Genomic DNA, 25,560 nt, shown 5'->3' with positions numbered 1-25,560 from the left:
TGTGTTTGTTTAGTTGCTGATGGGGAAGAATTTGTCAGTGTGCTCACAGAGCTGCTCTTTGAGCTACATGTTGCTGCTACACCAGACAAACTGAACAAGGTACACTCGGTCTCTCTCATTCTCTTTTTCTCTCTCTCTGCTTCTCATATTCTGTATATTCTCATCTCCGTATACTTATGCTATTAATATTCAGGTCAAGTAATCCTGTGGGCTCATCTAGAATTCATCTAGATGTACACAGACGCAGCCTCCAGCACTCTCTGGTTGTAACTCATGCCCCTCATTGTGCTGTAGGCCCGTGTGAAGGCGTACGATTGGGTGAAAGAGGTGGAGAAGCCCGCTGCCACCGACGTTGCTAAGGAGGCAACCGAGGAGGCGAGCAAAGACAGCTCTGCCCCTTCCACCACTGAAGGATTAGAAGAAGGAGAGAACAAAGAAGGGAGTGAGAAAGAAGTCGAGAACGGAAATGCAGATAACGGCTCCCCCAACAAACTGGAGGTGAGCGCCAGTATGCGGGGCTGTAGCTGTTTGCAGGCAAGGCCAAAGCAGGTCATGAACTGACACGAGGATTTTACTTTGGAAATGGGAGTTACCTGTTCATTAATGTACTCCTCTGCATGCACTACCATCCAATTATTTTAAGCTCTGCCAATAATGTGGAAAAAAGAAATTTAGTAAAAAGTATTTTTCCACTCAGAAAGACATCAGACACTACAAGTATATTTCCTTAATACAATATTGTGATTTCATAAACCGCAATAAAAGATTTGGTCATTGTCATGATGCTACTTATTTATATTAGATGCCTATTTCTACTAGTTATTTGTTGCGCAGGACTAGCACATTAGATTAAAGCCAGTGTGGTTTTAATTTTATTTCAAACTTTTGAACATGTCTACATGAATGACTTCTCTGTCTGTGTGTGTGTGTGTCCAGAGTGTGTATATGTCCTCGGTAGGCAGTCTTGCGGAGGTGACCGCTCGTAGTATAGAGCAGCTCCATAAAGTGGCTGAACTGATATTGCATGGACAAGATGTCGAGAAACCAGCAGTCCAGCAGGCCAAAATACTGTCCAGGTGGGGGTGTGTGTGTGCGTGCGTGCATATATATATATATATATATATATATATGTATGTATGTGTGTATGTGTGTGTGTGTGTGTGTGTGTGTGTGTATATATGTATGTGTATGTATATATCTGTTGTCGGAAGAAAACTTGTATCTCCAAAATTGGAACTTTCAAGAGAAAGAAAAAACACACTGTAGTTTTAATGCAAGTCAATGGAACCAGACATCTTTTCACTCACTAAGTCATTTTGGGCCGTTTCTTTTGCTCCATTCATCATGAAATTTACACACAATATAAAGGTCCTTTGAAATTATGTCAAAAACTGAAAAATGACAAAAATGGAGAGGTTTTCTGCCAACAGCAGCTATATATATATATATACATATATATATATATATATATATTATACTATATTATATTATATTATATTATATTAGTCATATATATTATTCATGCTACTTTGCCTGCTTGGTCCTTTCTCTTCATGTTCCTGGACCTGCTGGATAAGCTCTTGCTGTGGCTGTATCATCTTGTATACATTATGATCATGAGATGGGATTGGCTCAGAAACCTATATATTTATAAATGCGAAAGTCTTAGGCACCTAAATACAATTTATCTTGTCAGTAAGTATTGATTTGCATGAAAAAAAAACATATACCATTAGAATAAATGCAGAAAGAAGTAACAAACATTTTACTTCGAAAACAGTAGTTAATATCCTGTTAGTTTGAAGAACATGGTTAACATAATGGAGCAGTGATTAGATAAACTAGGTATGCAATGAAAACTACAAGCAATACCGGACTTCATATTTATTTTATTAACATTATTATATTTGTTTATTAACTGTGATCGCAGTGTGGACATTTACGGCATTTGGCTGACGCTCTTATCCAGAGAGACTTACAATTTGATCTTTTTTTTTTTTTTTACATAGGCAGGCCAAGGCAGTGTTAGGAGTCTTGCCCAAGGACCCTTATTGGTTTAGTGTAGGGAGTTTTGACAGGTGGGGATTGAACCCCAGTCTACAGTGTAGAAGACAGAGGTGTTAACCACTACACTGACCAACCACCACATGACAATAAGGTGCATACAGTTGTTAATCTTCATTACCAATATCCATTGATGGCAATCATAGCTGCATGTTCCACATCCTTTCTTATTGTACACCTCTTGCTCTCATACAGCTGTGTTACATCTTGTTTTGAGGGGAACTGGAGCTTTCCACTTTACTAGCGCTTTGCTTCTTGTCTTGCAAGCTCTGTCCAGCACAGTCTGCCGAATGTGTTGCATCAGTGCTGTATTTTGTTCGTGACTTCAGACACATTTGTGGTATTGTAGTAGCTGTGACAGTAACTTTTATCACGATGGGCCCTCAGGGTCGCAAAGTCATAACAATAATGTGTCAAGAAAAGCATTGTTGTGATTTTGTGTGCACAACTGAAACCCATTCACTTTTACTATAGTGCCAGTGTTCAAAAGTATTCTAAATAAAAGTATTCTAAATAAAAGTATTCTAAATAAAAGTATTCTAAATAAAAGTATTCTACATAAAAGTATTCTAAATAAAAGTATTCTAAATAAAAGTATTCTACATAAAAGTATTCTACATAAAAGTATTCTACATAAAAGTATTCTAAATAAAAGTATTCTACATAAAAGTATTCTACATAAAAGTATTCTACATAAAAGTATTCTAAATAAAAGTATTCTACATAAAAGTATTCTACATAAAAGTATTCTAAATAAGCTCTTGCCTTTCAGGCTGACCTGTGCTATGTGTAAGGAGGTGGGCTGCATGGCGCGCAGGTTCTCTGATACACTTCTGACTGTAGGGGTGAGTAACTGATCAGACATCAGTTTCAGTCGACACAAACCACGTTCCAGTGCTTTTCTGTTGTCTTCTATGTTTAAACGAGCGCTTCGGCATATTTCTACAGTCTCTATCTGCCGAGTTGGTGTTGTATGATCAGTTACCACAGGCAAGAATTTTGGCGTGTTCTGCTGTGCTTACAATGTTTATATGAAGAATTTTCAAATTGACGCAAACCAACCAAGGCACATCTTTAGCTAAACCACACCCCTAAATACCAAATTGTCCAATTGTAGCTTAGCAAATATAACTAGGCCTGAGCACCTCTGACCAGTCAAATTATGCTCTAAATTTCTCCGGGTCTCCAGACCTCTGCTGTTTTCAAGCGTCTCGGCAAAGATGCCTAGGGTGTGCCTAAGTGGGATACAAATTTGGGAGGTTCCCTAAAGGCTAGCAATGCAATCCAGGGCTCGATGGAAAGGGCATATCACATTCTCATGAGCCATGGAGTTTCGTTTTGCCACCGATTTTAAAAGTTACATTTACAAGTCACTGGCTGCAAAGTATGCCCTTCTCCTGTGGTTTTGTTCATGAAGTCGTCAGTGATTAGTCAATGTTGGCTCAACTTTCATCACATAACTGTCGACTTTAGCAAATCTGAATTCGTGCAACTCTAATATCCCAAGAGTTTTCAGTGAAATTTTAATGAATTCCATTTTCTATTAAACAGAGAGGTTTGCCTCCTATTTGCAGCCACAAATTGAACTCAAGTACAGATATTCTACTTTTACCCAAGTAATGTTTACCAGGGGTATCTCTAATTGCACTCCGTGTACTTCTTCTGTATTTTTCTGTCTAAAATAATTGTCTATGGAATCCACAGTGTGACTTGAATGCAGCAGAAAGACTAGGGTGAGCTTAACATTCTTGATTCTTTGTATACACCTTGATGTTTTTCTCTCTCTCTCCCTCCACATTCAGAGCCAGAGGAAAGCAGAAGAATTGAACCCTTTGGTAAACAGCGTGTTGTTTGAGGTAATCATGAAAATGGTGAAGGTGATTTCTGAGATTAGATATGAGATTCCACTTGCATAAAAAAAGAAGAAGTGAGTGAAAAATAGTTTCCAAAATTGGAGTAAAACAATAGTTGAAAGATACAGAGAAAACAGGACTCCAACCACCTGCAAGATCTGGTAGACCACCAAAATAATGGGCTAGCATCAAACTAAGCAGCTAAGGCTCTACTCTTGCCTCAGATCTATTAAAATCCACAGATCCACTGTGAGAAGACAACTCAGCACTATGAGTCTGAATGGATGTGTAGCTGTCAGTAAGCCTTTGCTGAGAAAAGGAAGTAAATAAAAAAACATCTGCACAAGAACAGTTGGATATCTGAGATGGAGAGGAATGTTTAATCGTCTGATGAGTCTAAGTTTGAGATCTCAGAAAGTAACTAAAGGAAGTATTTTTGCTGTAGAAGCGACAAAAGTCTCCTTGGACCATTTCTACAACCATCAGTCAAGTACGGTGGATGATGAGCGCAAGTGTAACAACATCCAGAGTTGGTGATTTGTTTTAGATTGAAGGCATCATGAATGCTGATATTTTAATACATCATGCACTACCTCCTGGAAACAGTTTCAGAAGAAATGAATCAGGATTGCGTCCACTGCCGAAATGATCAAGATGTACTTATCAAACCAGAAGCTGCTGGAGACCAAACCTCAGCATCATTCAAGGGGTATGAGTTAACTTGGATTGTGAGAAGCAGAAAATGCAACCAACTTCTAAGACTGAACTTTGGAGGTGTGGAAAAAATATACCAGGTTTCTAAAAAGAGTGGAAACTGTAATAAAGGCAAAGAGTGGAGACACTGAATACTGAAAAAAAGTGATATATTTATTTGTTGAGAATTCTGTGTACATTTGGTTTAATATGTTTGCTGCTTTTTCCAGTTGCTGAAATCTGTATGTATATAACATTTACATATTACACATGCATATGCATATGTGTGTCTGTCTCCACAGGGCTCCAACAGCACTACATATATTCATAATGCTTTCCAGCTGCTGCTGCCTGTTCTGCAGATTTCCTACATTCAGACCAGCCAAACTCCAGCTAAAACCGACCCAGAACCAGCTCCTACAGACTGACCTCCTCCTGCGTATGTGTGCGTGACTCATGTATGTTAGTGTGTGTTGCTTTCTTCTGTAATCTGCAAAAATTGCAATTTGCAATGCCTTCGTGTACAGTTAAGCAATCCACTTAGAGATATTTAGAACAGCTAATTCAGAATATAATATAGACTTATTATAATAACTTATTTAGGATGCTCTAGTGTCAGTCCTATAATAGTATCTTTAAATGTGTTCATTTACTGTATAAACAAATGCAGACACTAGTGACTGATTGTATTATAATGTAATGACATGAAATTGAGTGCTATGCAGTGCATTTGCCTTCAAGTCACAAACCAAATCCATTACGAATTTTTTGAACACTAACCAAAATAACTACGCTGCCTTTATTTGAAAGGGACAGCAATTAGGAGTTTCAAGCCTATGCCAGTGTTTTCAACTTGGATCCTTACATTGATTCACATTGAATTTTTGTTTGCATTGCGATGTAATAATGGTGTCTAACGTTACACAGTCAAGCTTTCATGCAACCGGAGTTGCTTGAAACCTGCATGAAACTAAACTGCGCTCGAGTTGAAAAGTGTCCTGAAACTCGCTTTAAACCCAGCTGTTTGTGAAACAGCAACTCGCATTGCTGATAATGGAAAAAACAGAAAACAGGAATGTTGAGAAAATTCAAATCTAACCATCGCAAATGATGTCACAAAGGATATCTCTCACACTGCCCCCATATACATTAAACAGAGGCTCACATCCATACCAGCACACACATACACACATTAGTAACAACCTGGGATACCATACCAATGGCAGAGCAGCAAATTACTATAGCAATGGCCAAGCTACATCCTAACATCACCTTTTCATCACTTGAGATATCATAGAAATGGCCTTGCAATACCTTAGCACCCACCTGGGCTTTCGTAACGGCTTTTCCAAGCCAATTTAAAGTTCCAAACTTTCCCCTTGTGGTCCATTTTGTCAGTTTCCTGACAAACACATGTAACAAATGTAAGTTTCTCAAAGCTAACATTTCTGTAACTAACGCTAGCAGCTGTTTAGATGACTGCTCACAGAAGGGGGGACCAGGATGCCGTCCTCAGTGAACTGCTTTTAGGACTGGATGAGTGATGCATCAAATCAGTTCTAACTATAACGGCTAGTTAAAGGCTTAAAATATAGAGCTACAAAACAAAACAAAAACATATATAGCAAAGAACCATAGAACAACAGTTTGAGAAGAAGAATGGCAACGCAAGCTGGAAAAGATGTATAAAGAATTACAGCTTGCGGATGACCGTAAAGCAAAAACGATACAGGGTATCAAAACATACAAGCTGCTAATGTAGTTAACTAGTGGAGGAACTGAAATTGTTGCATGCAACTTTGATTACTTTGAATTGTTTTGTGTAACCGGCAGGTTGCACAGTAATTATGTTGCAGGCAACTGACAACACACAACTGAAACTTTCACTGTGTAAAGCCAGCTTAACCATAATTAATAGATCAAAATGGTCTGAATTCTAGAGCCACATAGAGAACTACACAAAAATAATTTCAGTTAGCCTGAGACAAATTCTGCATAAATGAATGCCTGGAATAAACCTCCCGTGGCCTATAACTCTGCGAGCAATGCTACAGCAAGTCAATTGCTTCATAAATCTGGCACACACAACAGCCGGAAATGAAACAAAGTGAATGGATGCTACATCTGCATAATATGTCACCCAGCTTGATTGAAGGGCAAAGCCCTGGCAGATCTGCCACCGTCTGCACTGATTGAATAATGATTTAATGCAAATGTCAGAAAATTGATATTTGGGATTTCTGCTTGTGGCAGCATTTGCACATGAACACTGATTGCGACTTTGGCTAGTTTGATTAGCTTCGTAGTCAAATAGCAAAGCATAGAAAAATCTGTGCGCTTTTAAAACAGCCAGAAAAGAAAGACATTCCACGTGTAGTGACATTTCAGTCTGTAACCCGTTATTAAATTTGGATCTGCAGCATTAATGTATGAGTAAATGAAGGGTTACAGCTGTACCTCACCTGATGTTTTATTTTCTCTCTGAGCAAAATAAGAATTGCATATAATGATGTAAGATTCACCAAAGTGCTTCACTGTTTGCTAATGTGTATTCCTATGTATTGGAGGAACACCTCAGTCTTTTTAATCTAAGCTCTGTCCGCTGTATTTGTAGCCAATGGTGGATTACATTTTTTAATTTGATGCCAAATTTCTATTTATTAGTTTAATATTGGAAACTATAAAATGTGCCACAGGCCACTTTTCCAATGTCTAATTGTGTATAAAAATGTGCAAAATCGACAAAATGACTTGACCAGGGGTGCCCAAACTTTTGCTGGGAGGCAATAGAGAAGTTATTGTCTGTTGTAATCGCTTATATAATACAGGTGCAGCAGATAGAGATTAGCTCGACACTAGAGTGTTCCAGTAATGATCTAGTTTGGCCTCGTTTACTTCCACAAGTGCTTTATGCTGGTGGCCATCCAGCAATAGTGGGAGCCAACCGTATGACCACAGATCTTGGCTTTGACTCACAGCATTTGACCCCAGCTGATGGTTACTGCTATTCTGCCCTTGACTAAGGCCCTTCACTTTGGTGAGTTGCTATGGGCAATATCAGAAAATGTAAATATATTTTTTGAAACTACTATTTAGATGTTACTTAATGTTTCCCAACAATCTAAGCCTATTGTGCGCTATTACATAAGAAGGGAAACCACCAAAGTGCTTTATTAAATATTGTAAAAGGGGTTAAAGGTGTTTGTAACTGATATCTGCCTTGCTTAGGACCATTCATGCCTTTCACATCAATAAAATGACAAACATTAATGATTGTTTCTCTTTATTATTAATTGTCTCTAAAATCTACAGTACTGTGCAAAAGCCATCCTTTTTAAATTAAATTTGCTATTAGTACATGTTATTAATGTGCAGGATATTTCTGAGACAACGAGGTGTAATCTGCTGGTATAAGGAAGGTCAAAGTGAAAAGATATAACGATTCCTAACAACCACCTGAAAGACCTGGTAGACCACCAACACTTTTCCCATTAAATAAACCGAGCCTTTCATTTTAGAGAGGGAGGAGAAAACCAAGTTCCACCTGAATCCAGAGGTGTATCTGTCCATCCTTCCACTGTGAGAAAGCAACCCAACACTATGACTCTAAATAGATGTGTAGCTCACAAGAAGTAAGTACAAACACTTCAAACAAAGGAGCTGCTGGTCTTCTCAGAACAATGGACTGACCACGCCAGAGTCCAGACCTCAACATCACTGAATGTGTTTTGGATTACTCTGATCATGAGAAGCAGAAAGTGCAACCAACTTCTAAGACTGGACTTTGAGGTGTGGAAAAAAATCTTGCCGATTTCTTTTGCGTAGTACTACATTTTAGCTAAAATGAAAACAAATGGAAAGTGTAAATCAGTTTTTCACAATGGCCGAACATCCTTTCACATTTATGTTGATTCCTCTTCGTCTTTCTGAGAGGGGTGACTGCGATGATGCAGGCAAGCTAGAGAGAGAGCGAGAAAGAGTCATTACAACATAGAACTGATGTTAATGAGCATGCATTTAAACTGATTTAAAATGGCCTTCAGCGCAAATCTAATTCTAGACTAATTCATTCATTCAACGTGCTGCAGATTCTGTAGTGTATATGCAGAGAAAAGTCACTTACGTAAGGACTGTGTGTGGGCTGGTGCTTGGTGAAAGTTCAGGGAATCCTCTGACCCTGTGCAACAAAAGGTAGTACAAAACTTAGTAGAACTGTTATACCAGTAATGTTTTCTACATTTACAATTATTAGAAGATGTATTAGAATTATTACTTTTTTAGATGAACACTCACTGGCCACTTTATTAGAAACACCTACCTTGTGCTTCCACTCACTGGCCACTTTATTAGAAACACCTGCCTTGTGCTTCCACTCACTGGCCACTTTATTAGAAACACCTACCTTGTGCTTCCACTCACTGGCCACTTTATTAGAAACACCTACCTTGTGCTTCCACTCACTGACCACTTTATTAGAAACAGCTACCTTGTGCTTCCACTCACTGGCCACTTTATTAGAAACATCTACCTTATACCTCCCACTTGAATGAGGCCCACCTTCCTTATTGATCCATTGTATAGATGTACAGTTACAGACTGTAGTCCATCCCAAATTTCATCAATACCTTCCCACTACAGTTTCTAGCCAAACACAAGCAAGGTGGAGCTACAAGGGAGGGGCTTCTGATAAAGTGGCCAGTAAGTGTATATGCTAATTTGAGGTTTTCACTGTGTTGACAGGTAACTAAGCTTGGCATAGCTCCCTTTATAACCGTATTGTTTAAAAGTTAACTACATGCATACATCCACATTCGCCATTAATAATGCACATTACTGTAAAGAGCAAGTTAAAGACTGTAAGACAGTTGAAAACAGTGAACTAACTAAGCTTGTCCCTGGTTTGTTGAGTCATATCCCCAGTGCTGGGTTTTCCGTTCACTGTTTCTTTCTGTATGGTGTAAATTTGCCAGCTTGGATATGTGAGACTATTTAGGCTGGCAGATGCTCCTACGAGTAAAACTGCTGCAGCAAGACAATTACATGCTATTCATTATGTAATGTAAATTATTAAATAGAAAGTTGTATTGGGGTACAAGAGATTTTAATAATTCATGGTCCTTCGCAAGATTTTCATAACATGCCTATATCTTTTTAATGCTTACTTACCTTCTTCTGTTACTATATTCTCAGACTTCTTTTTTTCATAATCTTCATCCAAAGAGACATCTGAATAATAAACACACAATTTCCCACGACCTTAATTTAATTTCACAATATCATGGAAAATACAAAACAATATACAAATCTTTTGAGCATAAACATGTATATGTGTAAAGCACTCATACCTGTCAAAGACACCTCATGAATAGGGGACAGTCCTGCTTTAACAGAGAAATCATAAATTTAACAGAGAAATTATAAATTCCTCAAAATATATAAATATATAAGTTCCTCACATAATTAACAGCTTTGGCTTTATTAACTGCCAAAAAAGATCTAATATTTGCTCTCAGTTTTAAAGCACCCTGAGTGGCTGGCCATAGACAAAAGCTCATACATCTGTACTGTTCCGTGTACTTCTAAGGAGAATGAATGGATAAAATGATGGTATGCAGATGTGTCCTCCTTTCTCCTAGACCTTGTTAATTAAAAAGCATTAAGCCAGTATAAAAGGAGGCGTGAGTTACAGTATGAATTTCAGGCCACAGTGCAATTCAGTCAAGTCTTTGACACAAATCATTCACTGCATATCTCAGAATTAAAGGAATGCCTCAAATGGTATAAGACTGTGAGTGTTTGCAAGACCAATGCTAGTTTGCTCCCACAGCCAGGCTCTTACCTCGCTTGTACATTTCCTGATGTGACAAATGGAGGCATTCTGTGAAAAAATGAAACAAGTTTTTAGTTCAGAAGAAAAGTCCACTGAACTAGGGAATGTTTAGCCCTCCAGAACTGGAAGCCAAAGAAGACGTCAGTACAGACAACTCTCTAAATCAATGCTTTGCAGTTCCTCTGAAACTTCTTCTGAAAGTTTGATTCGAGTTCATTAAGCAACATTACCAACTATATCTTCTTGCCACTCTACCTTGCACTACCACTCACTGGCCATTTTATTAGAAACACCCACTATATAGTTGCACATAACGGCCACTATTACAAACACCTGTCTTTTGCTTCCACTCACTGGCCACTTTATTAGAAACACCTACCTTGTACTTCCCCTCACTGGCCACTTTATTAGAAACACCTACCTTGTACTTCCCCTCACTGGCCACTTTATTAGAAACACCTACCTTATACTTCCACTCACTGGCCACTTTATTAGAAACACCTACCTTATACGTCCACACACTGGCCACTTTATTAGAAACACCCACCTTATACTTCCACTCACTGGCCACTTTATTAGAAACACCTACCTTATACGTCCACACACTGGCCACTTTATTAGAAACACCCACCTTATACGTCCACTCACTGGCCCCTTTATTAGAAACACCTAGCTTTTTTCCTTCCCTCACTGGCCACTTTATCAGAAACACCTACCTTATACGTCCACTCACTGGCTACTTTATCAGAAACACCCACCTTATACGTCCACTCACTGGCCACTTTATTAGAAACACCCACAGCCCCTCTGTTGCTGCACAATTTATTAACACCATCATTGACCAGGTATTATTTGGGTGGTGAACCAGCCAAAAATGTCCAGCTTATAGCAGCTCTGTGGTCAGAAACTGACCACTGGTGAGGGACAAGAGGATGAGCACAAATTATATCTCAACAGATGGACTGCAGTGTCTAACTGTACACCAGCAGAGTGGAAGTTCAGGATAGGAGTTTCCAATAAACTGGCCACTGTGTGAACAGTGGAATCAAGATTGTGATATTTGACAAGAACAAAAAAGTCAGACTGACACCAGCAAATTATGAATAACATCACTGCCCAAGTAGCAAATGGAGACCAACAATGTTCTCCATATATGTCCATCAAAATGTCAAAGCTAGAGTGGCATTTTGGGACAAAGCCCAGCACAATCTTATAAAGGGTAACCTTCTTCTTTTACCTCTTGAGTAATCCTTTGGCATCTTCTCTAAGAACAGCTCTTCATCTGAGGACAGATGTATGACAGAGACATTTTAAAGGCTTACATGGCTGTTAGATGTAACGTAACAATCATGCTTTCTGCCCTCAGAGAACCTTTGTTCTCCAAAACTTCTAGCATCAGAAGAAGAGAAAAACTTTGGTGCCCTCTTTTCATATAATCCTCAAGGTAGATTGAACGTGTTTATTTATTTATTTATTGTTTGAGCTCAGAAAGCTGTAAAATGCCTGGAGGGGATAGATGAAAGTTTTCAAACCCTTCAAAAGAGGGATAAAGACAAGTTCTCATTCATGTAGCTCCATTCTGCACTACCACTATATGTGCAAAAAGGCATGTCAACAAACCAAATGCCAGCAGGCGCACATGTACATACCTTCTGTGCTCCATACTGAGAGGGAAATATCAGGCAAATCACCTAAAGCTGAAAAACAACAGAATTACAGAATTATAGATCAGCATTACCAACACAACAGAAAATGGCTCTGAATAAAATGAATAAGGCATCATAAAACTTTTATTACTGTTACAAGCTTGACATCATAACAATATGTGCTATATAGAGCCAAGATTCTATATGTAACCATATTCAACACAGTCTCCTTCAGTCAGAAGAACCATTTCACCATGCAAGAACAATTAAAGCCTTCAAATGATTTTATATAGAACTCATGGTTCTAAATAGAACTGCTGACTTTACTAAAGAGCCTTGAAAGAACCTTTTTTTTAAGTGTGTAGTGTTTAGCTTGGCCTGCTATTTGGATAAGCTACAAAACTAGACAGCTAGTCAGCTAATAACATGAAGAGAGGCTAGAAAATGATCGTGCAAAGATGAATTAGGTTGTTTTGGTCCATAAAGCCACAAAATCATAGACAGACCTCAGAGGGAAAATTTTAAATACATGAATAATGTAAGATATGGACCCTTTAACCCCTTAAAATCCCAGGCTTACTACAATCCAAGGCTTGTGGTTCAGCAAGTTCAGAGACTTCAGTGCAAACTGGCTGAGCTTTTCTTGGGTTATAGAATAATGTAATAACAACTTGGGCCCACTGTTTGGCTCTGGCCATTTAAAAGGATAAATGGGCAGTAACAGCAGGACTGGTCTCAGATCTGCTCAGATTGGTCACCAACATGTTGAAGTGATTCCTGTGCTTTTGCTGTACTCACACTTAACTCTTCGTTTGGAGAAGCTCTTAGGCCGACGGGCAGTGACTGAAACCGGTGCCGAGTGTGCTGGAGAAAGAGAGAAAGATGACAGTCCTTTCACAGCATCCAAAGATGAAGCCAAGGAAATGTTGATCATTCAGCTGTGGTTTGTGTCTTCCTCAGCTGTACTGCTTCTGCGATAGGTTAACAGACTTACCATGGAAGCAGCTTCTGCTTGTGCAGACCTGAGCCCAGACACTTAGCATGACCACTACAACCACAATGAGTACCAGAATCATCCACACAGCAGCGCCAAAACCCCACCACCTCACTGACAACACAAAGAGCAGAGAGACAGAGTGAGTTAACATCAATAAAGTCACTCAGAGTGGTTTGGTGTGAGATGTTATGTTCTAGAGAAACCTGCCAATTTCTTTACAGTGGTGTTTAAGGAACTAGATGTCCACCTCTAAAAGCTTCCTCACAGTACGTTATTACATGAATGGTTGTGAACACTCTGCCTAATACCTGAGACACTGTCTTACAGTAGTTTTGTGATAAAGGTTTTGGTATAAAACCAATTTATATTGATCCGTTCATTGTGGAGGGGTACATGAAGGGCGTTCTAAGGTAAAATAGTCCCCAAAGAAGTCTCATTTCTCATATTTACCACTATTTTACTACCATCAACACTACACATGTAGGTTACTAGTGGTCTTGGATAATAAATAAAATATTAGTGCTGTAGCCATGGTGACTCCTGGTTCCTATCACCACCACTGTGAAGACATCAAAGTGTGTAAACACTTTTATTCACTATTCAAAACGAACAGTCACCCTACATGTGTCTTCTGAGTTGTATGTAATGCTAATGATGATAAAATAGTGGTAAATCTAAAAAATACCTTTTCTATTTTGCCTCATTACACACTGCACCCTCCACCCTCCACCATGAATGCCCTGCTGAAGAAAAAACAGCGCAGGCCATCTAAGCTGGTTTATGCTGGTCTAAACTGGTCTATAATGGTTATCCAGCATGGTCATGCTGGTTGAGCAGCATACCAGCATCACAAACACAACATATGCTTGTCTCTGCTGTCTTTTTTGGCTGGGTGGAGTTTAAAGGCAGCATATTCATTCCATTTCATGTGGGGAGCTTTTAAAGGCTCCCATCACCGCCGTGAACAATACTCTGTAAGTCTTTCTAGGACTGAGCAGTTCGCATAAAACCACGCCGAATGTCTTTGTTCATATCATACAGAATAGAATGTACAGAAAATGTGAAAAATTCCCTTTTAAAGTAGCTGATTAGGGTATAGGGTTCTAAATTATTTAAATAGTTAATTAGTTACTAGTCTTATACATAACTCTTACGCCGTCGCTTTCCTTGGCAAAGTTATTCTTCTGAAAAATTGGTCTAATTCCCTTTCAATTTCGTAGCTGTTGTAACAAAACCAGTGCCTTAAAGAATTATTCTAATCTTAGATTTTAAACATTCTTACATTGAAATCATAATGTAATAAGGTACAATGTTTCAAGGTTTTAATATGGCGACTACAACATAAAGATCTTCTTTTGATAATTCAGATTAACGCTGTTATCGCTAAGTCCCCCAGATCCACAGTAACTTAATAACCCCAAATGACTCGGACAGCCTGGACCTTCTGTAAGGATTTGTGGCTTTGAAGAAGGCCAACTCTTAGCAGAGCAGAATGATATATTGCAGTAATATATTTATCAGTGGTGAAGTCGAAATATAAAGTGGTGCTGTCTTCCATCCTGCCAGAATCAATAGACGGGATAAAAGATGGCCTCGGCTAACCTTTAGACTCGATTTATAGGGAAGGACTGAGAGAGAGAAAGAGAGAGACGATAAGAAGGACTGTATTGGTATTGAATGTCTGGGGTATTGTCTTGAGCCACTATTAGCAATTTCAGCTCACTGTTCTGAAACACAAAGACAACCTTTCATAGCAAAGGAAAGCCAATGGTGTAGAGCTACTGATTTCGGTTCACAATGCACTATGAAGTCCTACTTGGCAAACAAACCATCTAAATGGTGTTTCATTCAATAGATATGTACTGGCCAGTTACTCAAACCAAATCTCTTTGATGCAGGTTTTAAAATTCCAGCATGTCTTTGGTGTGGTTTCTTATGTGAACTGCTGCACTGAGGTATTAACCCAGCGAACAAAATAACGTCCTTAACGACATTGTTTTGTAGCGTCCCACAGGACATCTTTTCTGGTGTCTTCACTATGTCCCAAGAAAGTCCCATGTACCTATTAAATGTTTGCAACTGTTACAGAAACCAGTGTGTTTATATATCTATCAGCAGTTTAGCCCCACCTATTCACACTGAAGTTATAGGGAGTGTTTCAGGCCAGGCTTGTTTTTGAATGAGGCATCATTCAGGATATATACCAGTCATGGACATATACCTGTCTTACAGCAACAGTAACCAGAACAGCCTGTTTAATTCTAAGGTTCACTTTACACAGTGAAACTTTAGTCGCCTTAAATCTACATTTAACTAAATTGCACTTGAGTTACATAAAGTGTCCTGGAACTCATGTGACACTCAACAGCTGCAAGCATCTCAACTTCAAGAAAGAAGTTAGAAACACTAAAGAAACAGGGAGAACATGTAAACTCACACAAAAAGGGCCCTGGTTGCTTGGCCGGGGAATCGAGCCTTGGCTTTTTTTTCTAAACTAGCTGCATGAAAGTTTCACCATGTAAAGCCAACCTCAACAGTGTGAAGCGTTCATGCGAAAGATAATTGAGACATCAGCGCAGATATCATAAAGGAATCTCGAGGAACAAATGTACAAATATAATGTAGAATAATGGCCCTTTAAAATAATGGACCCAAATATCAGACATAGCTCACCTTCCTTAGTAGATGTTTTGATAACGTTGTATCCTACATAGCGAAAGAGGCACTGGCTTCTGTTTGATTGACACTTGAGATTAGAGATAGAGTCTGTTTCTCCTGATGAAGGCACTGTGGACAGTCCATTTGGTGTAACTGGTTTGTGGGAGGTTGGGCTTGCCTTGACTTTGTTTGGATATGCGCAGTCTCTTTGGGCGCAACAGTCTAACAGAGTGAAGTTCAGGCAGGTGTCTATGTGCAGTCCACTTTGGTTGAAATGACCATGCATGGTCACATTCTGGAAAGTCTGATTTGTGACCTGTAGCATCAAGACCACGTCTAGTTCTGGAAAAAAGACCAAAAAATACAAGATTTCTGAATTTTGTTCATCAAACAGACTTTCTGTCACAAAATAAAACGCAACATATTACTCTATACATATTCTTAAAAATATTTCTTGACTTCTTCAGTTGGCGTGTATAAAGCTAGCACACAGCAACTATCATCTGATTGAATTTATCGCTGCTAGTGAAACCCTGTATCTTCAAAATTATAACTTTACAGGAGAAGGAGAAACAAGCTTAACATTTAATGTAAGTCAGCGTAACCAGACTTTTTTTCCCAGTCATTTTGGGCATTTGTTTTGGTCCATTCATCATGAAATTAGAATAGAATGTTAAGGGCAAGGTATTTTCAAATTATGCCAAAAACTGAAAAATGACCAAAATGAAGACAGTTGTTTTGTTGTAGTGTCTATAAAATGTTTAAAGCATAAACCACATACATTATTATTTAAATTTACTGCACAGCTTCATGTAGTGTCAGCCAAGTGTGATTTGGGTATGCAGTTTGTACATGTATGCTACGTTAGCAGCTATAAGCTTGGAAAATGGTGTAAATTTCATTTTTAGCCAAACTATCCTTTACAGTCACTCATTGACTAGATGACCTTCAGATACAAAGGAAGATGCAACACATTGTGACATTAGTGAATTGCTCTTTTATTAGCAAAACACATGCTTTCAGCACAGAGAAGGTGCTTGGTGGTTAGCCAGATGACTAAGAAGCTAGGGGAAGCCAGCATTTGTCAATAAAAGAATAAAAGGTGCTGGACTCCTTGTGATGCTAGACAATTAACATACCACTATAACAAATGCATTTTAGCAGCTAATAACACTTCAACATAAATCAGTGGTTTAAATTATTAAGCACATCTGATCAGCGCATCTCCTGTTGTCTTATGACTATGCTTTAATCTTGAAATGGCCACAATTGGAACAAAGAAACAAAACATCAAGGCGATCAACAAAGAAACAGCATGTTCACAAGGGCACACTCATGGACACGTGCATACATACATACACATCCTACTTGATCTCACCTGAGAGCAAGGCGTTGTCATGGAGACTCCATAGGTCAGCCTCAGTCTCACACACAAACCAGTCCTGCACCACTTTGTCTTGGCTGATCATGCTCTCTTTTGTCTCCTCTTCGCATAGGGCGTTAATCTTGCTTATATTCCTGTACTCCTGACAGATCTGTCCATCTTTAAGACCTTGTCCACTCATAGGGTCACAGGGGTCAAAGGACAAACAGTAAAATGGGATCTGCAACACTGGATCTGGAGAGAAAGATCAATGAATTTGGAAAGAAATAGAAAAGAAATGCCCATCTCGGTGGTCTAGAGTATGTAGAGCCAAACTTTTAGCTGGTTCCAAACTGTATATACATTTTTCCTCCCAAACACGGGATATTCTGAATTCCGAGGTAGTTAAGAAGCCAGTATGAATATTACATGCTACATGCAAGCTAACACAGCTCCACACTGAACTTACATCATAACTTTGACACATAACCACACCAATTACTTCATGTAAATAAGCTTTGTCCAATGTGGTAGTTAAGTTGCTTTGGCAGTAATAGTCTGTGTAGCTGGTACTGGTATATAACAGTGTTGAGGTGAAATAGTACATTTCCTTTCTTGCAATGTTACTTTCGTGCTCAGGAGCATGTGGGTAGCATCCAGGGGATCCAGTGACATTCAACTGGACAATGTACACATGACAAAAACGTGTCAGCTTTGGAACCTTTTTCTTTACCACAGTACAAAATACACTATTTTTGTCATAGAGAAAACTGCTTGTACCTGGTGTTGTTAATATGGGCACGACACCAAATACAGAGTGACGCATTCAGAGGTCTATTACAGGTTGTTGCTATTTGCTCAGTCATGAGATTTGCTAGAAACATGTCCGAACATGAGAGGAGAAGCCTCAATATGCAATCACTGCGAGCCACAGACCTCTGTTAACAGTTAGAGTAATGTCATAAAAACGCAACAACCAACATACATTATGAGCTAATGTACTATTTACTATGGCTTGTGACATATATTTGGTTAATGTACAGTTCCAACACATCCTAATAAAGCGTTGAAAGGAGTATCTCAAACAGATAAGCTAACATGGCTAACAGTGAATTGAAGCTAACATCTGCAAACTAGCATAATAGCATTTGCATGATTAGCACGTTTGAATGAGCTGTTCCTTTAAATGTACAATAGGAACTGCTTTTTCTCATCTTGACTGCTAAAGACCTGCACATAGACATGTTCCTGGGTGAATGCCCTGCTGAAGGGCATAAAGACAGCAGGTAGATAGTGTGGGTCATTTTGGCTCATTCACACTATTAGTACCCATGGCGGTCATTAGCACTGTGCGCTGGCCTGAGGCTCTGGCTGTCCAGGGGGACAGCAAGCTAACATGCTGCTGAATCCTTTCAGCACTTTTCCAAAGATTTTCAATGTTGCATTAAACTATTACACACACGTGTCATTGCAATGTTGAGAGTGGGCCACCACCCAAGAGCAGCTCTGTAGCTGGAAACTGACTCATGATGAAGGGCTAGAAGATGCCTAATATCTGCATCAGCAGATTAGCTGTGGTCTTTAACTCTCACAAGCAAAGTAGAGCTTAAAGGTAGGAGTTTCTAATGTAGTTTGACTGCTACCACTGTCACACAAATACCATGTCATTGTGACTGCTGCGCTGAGAATGGCCCGCTATCTAAACGACTGTACAGCAACACAGAAGCTACAGTCAGTTACAGTTAAACAAAGTGCGCCTATATGGCAGGTGTTTCTGATAAAATGGCCAGTTAGCGCAGGTACAGGGGTAAGTGCACCTGTTAAACTCTGTATTCTTTATATTATGCTATATATTGCATGGGAGTTCTGGCCTGTTGTCAGTGTTCATTCATGCTTCTCATAATGCAGGATCACCTCTTATGAACCCTCATCACAACAAACACTAGCAGCGCATTTCATGAGCATTGCAGTTTTCTTTTTTCCTGTCACATGGCTTCTGCTACAGCCACATGCTGTTCTTTTCCTTCTCAATATTGATCCAAATGCTATATAGAAGGGTTTGTTATTCCTCTCCTGTCCTTCTTCAAAACCACTGGAAAACCATTTGTATTGATCTGCAGCAGTCCAGACATGCCAGCATAATATGTTTTGTTCAAAATGTAAAGGGTAAAATGTCCAAATTCAGTTTAACCTGGAAGATTTTAAGGATAATAAGGCCTTCAGGATTCAGGGTTATTGCTTTTATCCCATTTCACCTTTTTATTATGTTATTATATCTTATGCCTTTTCACATCCCACTATGAGCCGTGTTCCATTTGGAGCCAATGGTATGGAGGGGCTGCCCTTTTCTCTCAAAATGAATGGTGCCCTTTTTGATGGGCTCTAAACTCTTAATGTGCTGCTGTGCAAAACCTGTGTAAAACTTCAATCTAGTCTCTTATTTGTTATGTATGGCAATGAAGTGATGTCAGAACAAAACATCTACATTATAAAAACAGTGTAGTTTAATACTAATATCAAGACGGCACACTTTAAGAGTCTAGGTGTAACGAAAAACTGATGACACTTCCTGGCATTTTAAGTTAGCGTTTTAGGAAAGAGGAAGGTAGGGGTGCTAAGGGGGCATGCAGCACCCCCAGATTTCAGAATTATTTTACCGCTGCTGCTAAAAATATTAAAACCCCTTGCCAATTGTTTGGCTGTTTTGGCCGTGTTGCTTAGCCACAAGCAGGTTGAGGTGCAGGGAGGGAAAGTGTACGCAGGGTCGTAGCCTAGTTCTGAGCCCCAAAGCAGCCTAATATTGTGCATGTAGCTTGACCATAGGCACAACACAATCAGTTATTATGTCACTTTTTAATAATCTGATTGGATGTCACAAGAGAACAGAGTGAGCATGGTGTGAGTCAGAGGTTTGATGTGTCAGTTATATGTGCATATTGACATCTCATGCCATATTATAGCACATTATGATGTTCTGTTTGATGTAAATTACACAACCCCATTTCCTAAAAAGGGATTTGGGTTGCTGTGAAAAATGTAAATAAAAACAAAATGCTGTGATGTGCAAATCATTTAAACCATATATTTAATTGAAAAATAGTACAAGGACAATATATTAGATGCTGAAACTGAGACATTTTATTGATTGTTGAAAAAATAATTTAATTTGATGCCAATAATACGCTCCAAAAAAGTTGGGACAGGGGCAACAAAAGGCTGGAAAAGTTGTGTAAGACTAAAAAAACACCTGGTGGTTAATTGGCAACAGGCTATTAACATGATTGGGTAGAAAAAGAGTCTTTCAGAAATAAAGACAAGGAGGGGTTCACCATGCTGTAAAATACTGCACAGGCAAATAGTGCAACAATTCAAGAAAATCTCAATGTAAAATAGCAACAAACTTTTGCTTTTCATCATCTACGGTGCATAATAACATCAGAAGACTTAGAGAATCTAGAGAAATCTCTGTCTGTAAGGTACAAGGCCAAAAACCAGTATTTGCTGGCCATGATCTTTGGGCCCTCAGAAGGCACAGCATTAAAAACAGATGATTCTGTAGTAGAAATCACTGCATGAGCTCAGAAACACTTCTAAGAATCACTGTCTATGAAAACAGTTCATCACTGCATCCACAAATGCAAGTTTAAACTCCAAAACACAAAGAAGAAGCCACATATAAACAGGATCCAGGAGTGCTGCTACCTTCTCTGGGCCCAAGCTAATTTAAAATGGACTGAGGGAATGTGGAAAAGTATCCTGTGAAATTCTTTTTGGAAATCATGGACATTGTGCCCTCCAGGCTAAAGACCATACAGCTTGTTATCAGTGCACAGATCAAAAGCCAATATTCACGATGTTATAGGGATGCATTAGTACGCATGCCATGGGTGACTGTGAAGCCGATATCTGTGCAGCCATCATTAATGCTGAATGATGTATATAGGTTTTGGCCACATATGCTGCCATTCAGACAACATCTTTTTTTGGGCAAGGCCTGGCTTACATCAGCAAGACAATGCCAAACCACATTCAGCACGTATTACAACAGCATTGCTCCATATTAAAAGAGTCCAGGTGCTAAACTGACCCGCCTGCAATCCAGACCTGTCACCACTGAAAACATTTGGGAAATGATGAAATGAAAAATATGACAAAAGAGACTCAGACCTGTTGAGCAGATGAAATCCTATATCTAAACAGAATGGGAAAACATTTCACTTTTTTAAAATACAACAATATTTCCTCAGTTCCCAAACTCTTACAGAGTGTTGTCAAAAGAAGAAGTGATGAAGCACCGTGGTAAACATGCTGCTGTCCCAACTTTTTTGGAATGAGTTGTTGGCATCAAATTCAAAATGGGCACATATTTTTAAAAAACAATACAATTTCTCAGTTTCAACATTTGATCTGTTGTATTTGTATCTTTTACTTTTAAAAGCATGGTTTACATGATTTGCACATCATTGCATACTGGGTACGTCACATATATACTGTGTAAAATTTTAGCACCCCCAAATCAAAGTTTTCTGCATCCCTGGTGTTACAGCGAAGTTTGACCAAAGCTATTTTCAGACAAGCCAACTTCTGTTCTTATATTTTATATTTAAAATTGGATCTGAATACAGAGTACTGCAGTGTTAGAATTGTTATCTATAACGGTATTTTTATTTACTGAAGTACTCATTTACTTACTGAGGTAATCATCATGTCGTCACTGTCAGAACAAAACTCATTGCATAATCTGCAAACACCAGCTGCTCTTTACATCACGTGGAAATTTCACACTGAATGCACTAAGTGGTCTAAAATGACTTGGAAATAAATAGTTTTTACCTGAACTCCTATAATAAGTTAAGAATTTTTTCCTTCACCTGTGTATGTACTTTTTTGGAGATATGAGGTTTTGTTCTGACTATATAAAGTCTTCCACAAGTGGCAACAAAAAAAGCCTGTTTGAATCATTACTTGAGACTATAGTTCTTCTCACTATTTGTTTCTCTACATACTTTGTTATGGACAATTCTCAGTCCAGTAGTGACACTAAGGTGTATAAAAACTCCAGCTGCCCTGCTCTGTGGTGGTCTTTTGGTCTTGACCACTGAAAAACAGGGTATAAGGGGGCTAACAATGTATGCAGAGAAACAGACGGACTACACTCTGTAATTGTAGAACTACAGATTGCATCTATATGATAAGTGGAGCTGATGAAATGGAGAAACGTGGTTTTAATGTTAGGACAGATGGATGTATAACGCATATGTGCATGTTTGTCTGTATGTGCGTGCATGATGAAACCATACGTTTGCTCAGAGGCCGCCTTTGGACACCTCAGGAGCAGAGCAATTGAATAAAAAGAAATCAAAAATGCTGAACTGCACAATTTCACAGATGAGTCGATTAAATACATCACGTGTGTGCACTTGTGATTACTGGCTAGCCGAGTTGAGGCAGCTTGTCCTTTATGGTCATTCCATCCCTCTTGAGAGACATGTGAACACACAATTGGTGTTAGAAATGTACTTGTTTGTAGTGCTAATGTTAAATAAATGTGTTTGTATGTGATGATTTATAGCTTATATAAATGACTGTAGGATTTTAACCTTTGCTTTAATTGAAAGTGATATATACATTTGTATTTTGTTGATTATAGACTAATATTTATATTATATATATATATATATATATTCTAATTTTAATTGGATAATTGGGTGATGCAACAATCACTAACGATTAGAATCTGTTCGTTTGATGATGTCACAATGGAGTCTGTTTATGATGTAACAATCTCTAACAATTAGATAATAGAATATGATTGTTTGATGATGTAACGATTACAATTACATATGATTAAACAACCACTATTGATTAAATTCTAGGAGCTGATAGTTTGATGATGTAACAGTGGAGTCTGTTTATGATGTGACAATCATTAAAACCTATTAATGTTAGTGGCATCTATTCATGATGTACGAATAGCTACACGGAATATTAAGTGATGTAACAGTGTTATCTATGATCTATGATCAGATGCTAGAGTCTGAGAGTGTTCTTCAACCTTAAGCTCATAAAGGGGTCATCTCATGTGTTCATAGGCAGGCGCTCTTACCTGTGTCAGACGGAAAGTACTCTGGCAGGCAAATGATGAAGGCGAGGAAGACGAGGACAGCAAGCTTGACAGCCGTTGCTTTCGACATGGAAACCACGTGTTGATGGAAAGGTCATTCACACACTCACTTTCCTGCATACAGGCACGTGAGAGAGCCCACCTTTCGTCCTGTCTAGTCCAGTCATCCGGTGACCAAGACAGATGCTAAAAGCTAAAGGTACACACTTGAACGTATCTCTACTGCTCACGCAAATGCATGTCATGTTCAACAAACAGTAGAACCACTACGCCACTGGATTTCCTGTCTTTCTTCCTGTTTCAACACTAATGTATGCAAGAGCGAGAAAAAGAGGCAGGCGTAGAAAGAGAGAGACTGAGGTGAATCATCCCTGTAACTCGCTTCACAGATGCATACGTATGTCTACAGTGCCGTAGGTCTATGACAGTGTTATTATGCTAACCAGATATGACTGATGCTGAGTTGTAGAAGCTGTGGCCTCATGTTTGTGTAACTGTGTACTTGCTGGTGATGCAATGGCAAACTCAGGAAAACCACGCAGGGTTAGTGCTGTGGTCTTTTTCCTTGAGGGTAAACATGCCGTTCACACATGCTCAATGTGCACATGACCACTGGTCCACCAAAACCAACACTGAAACCTCATACACCATCCTATACGCTTCACTATTTGGACAGTAACTCCACCCACTAGTTAGGCCTCCTCCTATCTAGGATGTGCTTCCTCCAAGACATATGAAGTGCCTCTGCACCTTTTCAAACTAATGCTGACACATCATTGTAGGACAGCTCAACACACTTGGAGGAGAACACTAATTGTTAGCTTTGTTATATCGACTATTAGACGCTCGCACTGGCTAGCATCACGGTCAGTGATGGGGAGAAGAGGGAGGAGGCCAGTTATGCTCTCTTGGACTCGCTGTTGCAGAGCACCAATGACCATTCCAGCCACTTGATGATGTAGTTGTCTCTTTTATAAGGATTCTGAAAGACAAGTACATCTAAAACAATAGCTCAGTCCAAAATGCTAATGTTGCTAACTACATTGTATAGCCACTTATTATCACTATACCAGTGACATCATGCTAATAGCCAGCTGCTAGCTTCAATTTTATAAGCCAGTGCAGTTGAGCTATTCTTCCAATCCCATTTTCCCAACAAGAAGAAATACTTGCTAGGGATTAGATTTCATGTGTGTCAGGCATGGACTGGAACAAAAGTTTGGCCCCACATATGCAAACTGTAGGAAAAGTGCACTGCGTAGTGACATGTCCCATCAGTGGGCCTCCTTATACGAAGATTACACTGCATTAATAAGAAATAAGTGGTTATTTGCTTTATTACGTGCTACTGCAATGTCTCAAAGTTGGTGCTCAAATGTGGGCTAATAATTGTGTACTCATGTATATAATCATCCCACTTTGTCATATGATTCAAATATCTTGTTTATTGTCCAGTTCGACAGGCAGTGTTTTGTCGAGTGACTCATTCTTAAACATAAATATTGAAAAAAGCAGATGTGTCATTTGGCAATCAGAGTATTTCTAGCTCTGTCTGGCTGATGCTGAGTAACATCCTGCATTTCCAGTGTGTATTTCCTGCCATGTCCTTTACACCATCTCCTGTAGTACTGATGCAACTCAATGTAGACTACGTCATTGACCACCAGGTCCAAGGAAGACGAGTTTCCTCACTTTTTGAAAGTAAACAGCTTAAATGGATAATTCCACTAAGTTGGGAAGATGTAAACTAAGTCATACAGAGCGTTGTGATGCCAAGTCAGAAATGTGAGGTGGTGGTAGGAACCAGATGTCTGAAGCATTTGTTGCCTCTAAAAGCTTCATCCCAGGAAACTATTAAACAAAAATAATTAAAAATATGTTGTCTGATACTTTCGACTTTGTTTTACAATAGTTTTTTCTGGATTAGGTTTTGGCTTAAAACACATTTTTGAAACACATTCATGATGGAGACATGCATGTAAGGCGTCGTTAAGAAAAATAGTCCCCAAAGCAACAATATTTTTCAGATTTACATTATCAACATTATAGAAACTCTGAAGACTTGCCACGTTGATTTATCAGTCTACTCAGGCTTTAGCAGGTACTTCAGTATTTGCAAGAAGCCATTTGTTGAATTACTCAGAGTGCAGATGAGGTTTCTTTTAAAACTCGTGTATGTTTTTAATGCAGCAGTTAAGTATTCAAGGAAAATGACCTGTATTGTAATTACTACTTTTTCAATATGTAATGTGGCACTTCATTTCTGTGTTCTGAACAAATAACTGACTACCTATTAGGCTATAGTGAACTGCAGTGGTTTCTATAGTACTAC

General features: G+C 38.9%; 2 protein-coding genes across 4 annotated transcripts in view; one reads left to right on the top strand and one right to left on the bottom strand.

Annotated features, from left to right (window-relative positions):
- Positions 1-7,880, top strand: part of fam114a1 (family with sequence similarity 114 member A1) — a 19,751-nt gene extending 11,871 nt beyond the window's left edge. For both annotated transcript variants that reach the window (XM_037533068.1, XM_017685199.2), the window contains exons 8-13: positions 14-99; positions 295-498; positions 937-1,076; positions 2,837-2,909; positions 3,867-3,920; positions 4,913-7,880. In XM_037533068.1, coding sequence (XP_037388965.1) covers positions 14-99; positions 295-498; positions 937-1,076; positions 2,837-2,909; positions 3,867-3,920; positions 4,913-5,038 — 683 coding nt within the window. In that variant the 3' untranslated portion in view covers positions 5,039-7,880. The remainder of the gene's footprint in view (positions 1-13; positions 100-294; positions 499-936; positions 1,077-2,836; positions 2,910-3,866; positions 3,921-4,912) is intronic.
- Positions 7,881-8,341: 461 nt separating this feature from the next.
- si:dkey-192k22.2 lies at positions 8,342-23,489 on the bottom strand. 2 transcript variants are annotated; one of them, XM_017685194.2, is made up of 12 exons: positions 23,211-23,489; positions 17,120-17,359; positions 15,757-16,083; positions 13,081-13,194; positions 12,885-12,950; positions 12,090-12,137; positions 11,678-11,722; positions 10,450-10,488; positions 9,956-9,991; positions 9,777-9,836; positions 8,734-8,787; positions 8,342-8,568 (listed from the first exon to the last, which is right to left on the bottom strand). In XM_017685194.2, exons 1-12 carry the CDS (start codon positions 23,296-23,298, stop codon positions 8,513-8,515), a joined length of 1,173 nt encoding a protein of 390 aa, XP_017540683.1. In that variant the 5' UTR covers positions 23,299-23,489; the 3' UTR covers positions 8,342-8,512. The 2 variants fall into 2 exon arrangements, with proteins under 2 accessions (XP_017540683.1, XP_017540684.1); XM_017685195.2 differs by having other exon boundaries at positions 9,956-9,988.
- Positions 23,490-25,560: the final 2,071 nt, after the last annotated feature.

This window comes from Pygocentrus nattereri, chromosome 22 (genome assembly GCF_015220715.1).
Source record: "Pygocentrus nattereri isolate fPygNat1 chromosome 22, fPygNat1.pri, whole genome shotgun sequence".
NCBI classification, from domain to species: Eukaryota; Metazoa; Chordata; class Actinopteri; order Characiformes; family Serrasalmidae; genus Pygocentrus; species Pygocentrus nattereri.
The sequence above is the reverse complement of the archived record's forward strand: the minus strand, read 5'-3'. Positions and strand labels throughout refer to the sequence as shown.